The 8,149-nt window shown below is 27.8% G+C and overlaps 1 protein-coding gene across 1 annotated transcript; it reads left to right on the top strand.

Annotated features, from left to right (window-relative positions):
• Window positions 1–2,141: 2,141 nt before the first annotated feature.
• LOC129289286 (putative UPF0481 protein At3g02645) lies at window positions 2,142–3,020 on the top strand. The gene has a single exon (XM_054926063.1). The coding sequence runs from the start codon at window positions 2,142–2,144 to the stop codon at window positions 3,018–3,020; it is 879 nt and encodes a 292-aa protein (XP_054782038.1).
• The last annotated feature ends 5,129 nt before the right edge of the window (window positions 3,021–8,149 follow it).

Consider the following 8,149-nt stretch of genomic DNA (forward strand, 5'->3'; position numbering starts at 1 on the left):
CTGCAAGAAGATTCCGAAAACATCATCTGCAAAATCACCACAAGTTTGAAGACCTCATGCATCAGATGACCAAGTTGGAGCCCAGGTACGTAAATTAATGCACTTTGTTACATGTTTTGCAGCCGTTCAGGTTGTCTCTTCAGTCTTCAGATCAAATGGTTCTGTCCCTTCTTGATAAGCACAAAATATGCCAAAAGATCAGAAGAGAAGTGTGACATGTAACATGATACTTAGAGCAAATTATAATATTCCCTTCATTCTAAATTATAAGACATTTTAAAAAAATTTAACATTTTAAAATATAAAATAATTTGATAAAAATAAAATTTCATTAGTGATTTTTTTCAATATTACTCTTTTTATATATTCTCTTTCTTTAATATTATTTTTTTCATCTAATGGAGTATTAAATTATTTTTTAAACATTCAACTTCTTAAAAAAATGTTTTACATTTTTTATCAGAGTGAGTAAATACATTGCAATTTAAACACTTAAATAATAGAAGAATTCTCATTTTCAATTGATTTTACAGAAAAAAATTACCCTTGGACAATTAAAAGTTGGGCATCTAATTAAATTTTTAATTTAATAATTTTTCACCCCTACTCTTAATATTTTGACCCTTGGACTAAATAAAAAATATTTCGATTCAAAAGCTTATTAAATATGTAATATTTTAATGATTGAGATAAAATATGTAAAGGTTATATATTACAATTTTAATTTTAATGTAATTATTATTTTCAATTAAAATTTTTATTTTAAAATTTAATTACCCTCCACCCCTGGCTCAGGTCCTGGTTCCCCCATTATTGGAGGACCTAATTATAATTGTCATTCTCATGTTCTTGAGCACTTTGGTCTCTCCGAAAGAACTAATCAGACTCAAAGTAGGCCTGATATATTGTATAAACTTGAAGAGGCTAAGGTCCATAAACCTCTGAGACGACAATTCAATCCAATAGATCTGGGACTAAATTTTGAAAGAGAGAGTAGGAAAATGTAATTGGTAGCATTTTTTTTTTTCATACTAGCTAAGATATAAAATAAAAATAAACCATCCGATGATATTTACGTTATTTTGAAAAATTAACACAAGTTACAAAAGTCTTACATATGCACCGATTCATATGCTTCTGTCTTCTGAGGATTACCTTGCATAGAATAATAAATTCTGTCTAAGATTTTTTTTTTTTAACCAACATTCTATCTAAGATATTAGAATATATATCTTTTAAGTAATGCTTTGGTGGATTTAAATTTTAAATTTAAAATTCCACATTTTAAATTTATATATTTTAATTCTTTTTTATTTGAGTAGTTTAAAAAATTTTAAATAACAAAAACAGATGACTTGATATTTAAAATGAAAATGAGAAATTAAAAGTAATGAATTTACTTTTATTTGTCATTTGCCCATGAATAAAACTAAAAATGAGAAAAAGTTTTAAAGTTATAGAAATATCAAGAGTAAAAAGATGAAGAGAATAAGTAATTTAAAATGACAGGAATTTTCAAATAACTATGATATAAAAAAAATTAAAATTATAAAAAATAAATTTAAATTAAATCTAAATTCATAAACCTTTCTCCTATGAATCTAAACACACAGTTAGACAATAATGGTGAAATTTCTCCAATTGAAGTAGCTTGAAACATTGAATTGAACGACGAATCGAGAGAATTTAGTTTCTTTCGTTTAATCTTTTTCTATATATCGCCATGCATTAACATTCGAGCAAGCTACCACAAGTACTTGGATTTCAACGGCGAAACGCTGGTGTGGATGATCATCATTGACGCCTCATTCTTGCTTGAGTTCCTTCAAGTTTATGCAATCCAAGAAGGAAACAAGATACCTGGAATTTCCTCCAGAATGTCTCACTTGGTGGATTATGCAGGGAAGAAATCAGCCCACAATGCAATTCTGAGGGACATAGTCATGCTGGAGAATCAAATCCCTTTGTGCGTTTTAAGGAAGATGCTGGAGTTCAAATTCTCGTCACTCGACGATGCAGATGATTTCCTGTCTCTTATCCTAATCGGGTTGTTTAATGAACTCTCTCCCTTCAAAATGATGCAGGATTATCCAGATGTTCAGATCTGAGAGAGTGCTCATTTGCTGGATTTCTTTTACGACATGATTGTTCCCAGAACTAATAATGATCAACAGCCTGATCTGGTTATTCATGTGGATGAGTTTATAGAATCCCAAGGAGGGAAAAATGACGAGGAATCAAGCACAAACTCAAGCTATTTGAAGAAATTCCTCGGGGAGGTATGGAAGATCCTTTCAAAACTAGACACAGGGCCTGTGAGATTAATGGAGAAGGTGTTGCTTTCTAGACCCCTGAAAGTGTTTGTTAAATTGCCATGGACAATAATCTCAAACCTGCCCGGAGTTAAACTCATGAAACAACCTATTGAGCACCTTTTTCACTTCACACAAGAAGAAAAGGCAGAAAATGAAGGTTCAGCCTCAAATAGTCTCATTGAGAAGCCACCATTAATAGAGGAAATCGCAATCCCATCTGTTACTGAACTCACGAATTCTGGTGTTAGTTTTGTACCAACTAACGGATCCATATCAAGCATCAAATTTGACACAAAAACATTGACTTTTCACCTTCCAAAAGTTGGTCTAGACGTCAACACTGAAGTGTTATTCAGAAATTTAATTGCATTTGAAGCATCAGTAGCGTCTGGGCCTTTGGTTTTGACACGATACACAGAATTAATGAATGGGATTGTGGATGGTGATGAGGATGCTAAGGTGCTGAGAGAAAGAGGGTTGATTCTGAACCACTTGAAGAGTGATGAAGAAGTGGCTGACTTGTGGAATGGGATGAGCAAGTCCATAAAGTTGACGAAAGTGCCATTGTTGGATAAGGTGGTTGAAGATGTGAACAAGTATTATGATGGAAGATTGAAGGTGAAAGCCTGGAAATTCATGAGGAGTTATATCTTTGGGTCATGGCAGTTCTTGACGTTTTGTCTGCAATTTGTCTCTTGCTTTTGACGATGTTGCAAGCTTTTTGCTCTGTCTATGCTTGTAATCGTTACTTTCAAATGGCTGTCTCTGACTGATTCTTCTTCAACCTCTCATTTCTGATGGAGTTCTCAAATCTGTGTGAGCTCTTGAGAGGCCAATATGTTGACTCTCCACAAACTTCCTAGATTAGTTTCTTCAATGTTATTTCTTCAACTTTTGAATTGTTATGAATTGTGAAATGTATTTGTAATTAGTTAGTTTTCTTTTTGAGCATCAGTTACTGAGTTTTTTTTTTTTTAATTTCAAATGAATCAACATTACTTTATTTTATGTGGCTTGATAAAATTTCAAAACCATGTCATTATACCAAATCTCAACCAGCAAGCAAAACAGAGGGAAACTCTTGTGCTGGAAGATATAGAATGGTCTTCTATGTTCACGGTTTGTTGACTAATCGAACCAGTGAAAACCTTACACATGATATATCATATATCGGATTTCTTGCTCAAAATCTAATAAATATATAATTTTTTAAGAAATAACTATATCTAGTAGACCTTTATTTTTTTGGTGGGAGGGAATGCAAACCATGTGCATTACATCTAAAGAATAAATTATATTATTCAGAACCTATAAATAATATGACTTGTTATAAATTTTATATCTTATATTAATATTCGCATGGAAAATATAATGAATATATAAATCATTTGCGATTCAAGTCACCCTATAAATCAAAATGATATGGAAAAACTTATATAAATTCATCTAAATAGTAAAAATATATTTTTGGTTTCTAAATATTAATAATAATCTTAATTATATAGAAATAATAATGTTTTCGACTAAACATAGAGATGACATGGAGAGAGGCATTTGGTGTTCAATTTATTTATTAAAAAAAGGAAGAGATAAAAATACTTTTAAACTTTACAACAAGAAGACTACCAATGAAAATACTTAACTAAATTGCCTGAAAATGGAAACACACAAAAGATGTAAATATACTCATGATAATAAAAAAATTGTTTCATTTTACATGTCTTCTTTAAAATTCAAAGTAATATATTTTCTACCAGTTTATTTGATTATATCCTTATTTATACGACTGATGTGACTTTGCTTTCTCCGTTAAATTAAAGGCAAATTTAATAACATGGTCCATACTTTAATACATTGATCATAGAAAAATTTGTTAAAAAATCTCGGGGTAGAGCGGGAGAGGATTTCGTCAGGGTTCATTTAGTTCTTTAATTCTTACACTTTATTCCTACAAAGGACTCTTTTTTTTTTTGGCCAGAATATTCCTACGAAGGACTTGGTCCTTCCAGGTCAACAAAGAAAAAAGGGCTTGGTCCTTCTAGAGATTGCAGGTACATAGCTCCGGTGCGATTTTTAGCACCATTCTAGCCAGATTTCAACGGTGAAAATGACTGGAAAAAACCGTGCCTAAGGCCAATGCGTTTTTAAATTGTTTTTACAGTTTCAAAAGTCCCAAATACAAATATATATATTTTTTGTGAAAAGATACATTTGTTTCAAATGTACAAGTTTTTTGAGTGTATGTACAATACAATATATACAAAGAACATGAAAAGGTCCATGCATGAATAATATCATGTCCATTTATTACACATAGTTTGTACAATTATGTTGAACAATGAGGAACAAATTTTCTAGGTGTATGTATAATATAATGTCTGTAAAGAATGTAATAAAGTCTATACATAAATAATACAATATCATTTTATCATATATAATTCATGTTGTTAAGTTAAACAATAATGTGCAAGTTTCATATATGCAACACAATATTCGTAAAGTACATGACAAGGTTTATATGTGAACAATAATGCAATATTTGTTTATTTTATATATTCTGTGGGCAAAAGTATATTTTCATGAAAACGCATACTTATATTTAAAATCTTTGAACCTACAAAAACAATTCAAAATATATTAAGTATCATAAATATTATGTTTTAAATGTCCATAACTTATAATTCTTAAGATTCATTTATCTTTAATGTCCTAATAATATCATAGAAGGAGTTTCTTGTTGTTAATAGTTTATAACCTCACTATGATATATCTCTTTAAATTTTTGTAACATTCAGATAAAACTTAAATGATTGGAGGTTTATAAATAGAGCTCTTGCCCAAAATATAAGTATACTAGTGAATAAGAACTCTCCTTCATTATTTTCTCTTCATTTCTTGTATTATCTTGTTCTTCTCTATTCTTCATTTTACTATGTTTTATAATACATTATCAGCACGAATCAATTCTAAAAATTAAGTATGAGATTTTAGCTAATTAAATTAATATGTTCTTATATTATATTATATTATATTTTATATTATTGTTCTATTAACATTCATGGTTATGTCGTTTATATATTTACTACATTATATTTATTATTTTATTTTTTATTTTCCTTTTCTTAGTTAAAAAGTGATTTTACATTTCTCCATTTAATTCATTTAAAAATAATTATGTGATTAGGGATATAATTTAATCAAGTCTCATTAACTATTCATTCCTTTATTTTTATTATTTTGTGTTCTATATTTTTATGAAGATTGATATAATTATTTTTCTTTCTTTATGTTTATGTATTTGATGTTATCTTTATTTTTTTTTCAGTCCTCTATTAAATTAATACTATATATATGCATATTATATATTTTCTGTTTTTAATTGGTTTTAAGTTGTTAATATAATTTGTTTTATTTGTTAATATTATATAAATTATTTTCTTTATTCATCAATTTATTTGCTTTATTTTATTTGTTTATATTTATTATGCTTTATTAGTAAGTTTGGTTGTTTATATTTGTGTTTCTTTATATTGTGTTTTATTATAAATTACATTGTTATTTATCATTTTAGTATGTGTGTGTGAATGATTTTTTTACTATAATATTTATCTATTATGCTTTATTTATCAATTTTCTCATAATTCTAATTATTATTATTATTTTAGTTTGAATCATGAGATCTCACCAAACTTGAATTTAAGGCTTTTGATATTACGGGAAAGAATTATCTATCATAAATGCTAGAAGCTGAAATTCAACGGACCTCAAATGTTAGGAAATGTAATTTTACCTAAAATGAAGCAAGTAGTTAAGATAAAATCAAGGCAATAATATTCCTTTGTTATTATTTTCATGAAGGGTTAAAAGTTGAGTGCCTAAACATAAAAGATCCACTAGAATTGTGGATTAACCTGAAAGAAAGGTATGCTTACCAGAAAACAATAATTTTACCTAAAACTTGATATGAATGGATGTATTTAAGGTTGCAAGATTTTAGAATTGTGAGTGAATATAATTCATCAATTTTAAAAAAAGTTCTGAATTGAAATTATGTAATGAAAAATAAATGATGAGAATTTATTAGAGAAGATATTTTCAACCTTTCATGCTTCAAATGTGCTCCTATAGTAGCAGTATTGTGAAAAAGGTTTTAAAAAGTATTATTAATTAATTTCACGTCTTGTGGCTTAACAAAATAATGAGATGGCTAAATATGAAAAGTTACATATTTTTTTACAATTTTAATTTAAGTGTGTGTGTATATATATATAACTAAATTTCCTAATAATCATGAAGTTGGTTAAATTTGTCTTATATTAAGCACTAGAAGGGATATTCTCTTATTGGAGGTAATCTAATTGGAGAACAATCAAGCACTAAATATTGGTGACTAGCTCTCTCGGCAGGGATTCGAACATTGATTTATTATATTGTGATATTTTGATATAAATATTTTTTCAGTTATCATGGTAATTTTCTTTAACTAGAAGCAGTAATGAACTTCTTAGTTCTTCTTACTATTTCTTTCACATGTTTTGTGGTGTTAAATTAACATAAACAAAAACTATACATGGATCACTAGGTGTTGATGATATGATTTGGATTGGCTTTGGAGGGCAATTATTATAAGGTGTGTGAGCATAAAGACATCAAAATCAGACAAATTCTTCTTTTCCTGGATTCTGCCGTTTCTTTAGATGCCTGTGCCGTTCAATATCAATTATTTCACACAAAATATTGATTATGATCACTCTCACGTTGCCAGATTCTTCAATATTCCTATAATAAACAAATTTGGTAAACAAAAAATCAAAACAGTTTATAGAAATTTATTGAAACACATGCAAATATTTCATAAAGAACGTTGGGCTATCCCACTACTGTTTATTTTACTTTAAGATTTTAAAATGCAGAGGTGAAAATAGGCCAAGCTTTTAATATGAACCAACAGCCTAACTTACTTCAGGTTTAACTTAGCTTATTTACTAAATAAGATCAAGTCAAGTTCAGGTTTTTAATAAAGCCTATTTAGTTAAAAAGCCCAAGCTTTTTTTTCAAGCTAAATCTACAAGCTTAACAGGCCAACTTATTTACATATGCATGCTTGTATATAATATATATAACAAATGCCTTAGTTTTATGATTTAATTTTTAATCAATTTATTCATTTTTTAAATTTTTGGTTATATTTTCAATCATATCGAATATATAAATTAATTTTAATGTTATTAATTTACTGTTATATTGTATTGTAGTAGATAAGTCCTTTCAATTATTTTATATTGTAATTAATAAATTAATTTATGTCTTATATACTATAATAGTCCTAATTATAAAGTGTATTTAAAACATTTAAAACTAAAGTGTGAGCCTATTTAAAAAAGCTTATTTTAAGTGGGCTCTCAAATAAGCTTTTAAACTAAGCGAGGCTTTGAAAAAAAGCCTTATATTATTGATAAAATATACTTTAATTCAAGAGTTTAGACATCTAATTTATCACATAGACTCGGCTCAAACTTATTTAATTAAAATCTAACTCAGCCTAACCTATTTTCACCTTCATACATAGATAAAGAAATATAATTAGTAAATTTTAACTTTTAATAATATTTTATTAGTTTATTTTAGCAATTAGAATAAATTTAAATTTACTGGTTCTTGTACATTTTGGAAGAATTGGTGTTCCTAATATGTGTGTGTGTGTGTGTGTGAAGCTGTGAAAGCGATACAATTTATAAATTATAAATAGTAAGGTTTATTTTTGATTTTGTGTAAATATTTTATTTTTAATATCATATAATTAGTTAATAATTAAACATGCTTTAATGAATTAT

Source organism: Prosopis cineraria, unplaced genomic scaffold, assembly GCF_029017545.1.
Source record: "Prosopis cineraria cultivar Desert tree isolate PC_DT_omini unplaced genomic scaffold, ASM2901754v1 PC12, whole genome shotgun sequence".
Taxonomy (NCBI): domain Eukaryota; kingdom Viridiplantae; phylum Streptophyta; class Magnoliopsida; order Fabales; family Fabaceae; genus Prosopis; species Prosopis cineraria.

Excerpts from the sequence above, each read along its gene's own strand:
- LOC129289286 (XM_054926063.1), top strand. The coding sequence starts at position 2,142 with ATGATTGTTCCCAGAACTAATAATGATCAACAGCCTGATCTGGTTATT.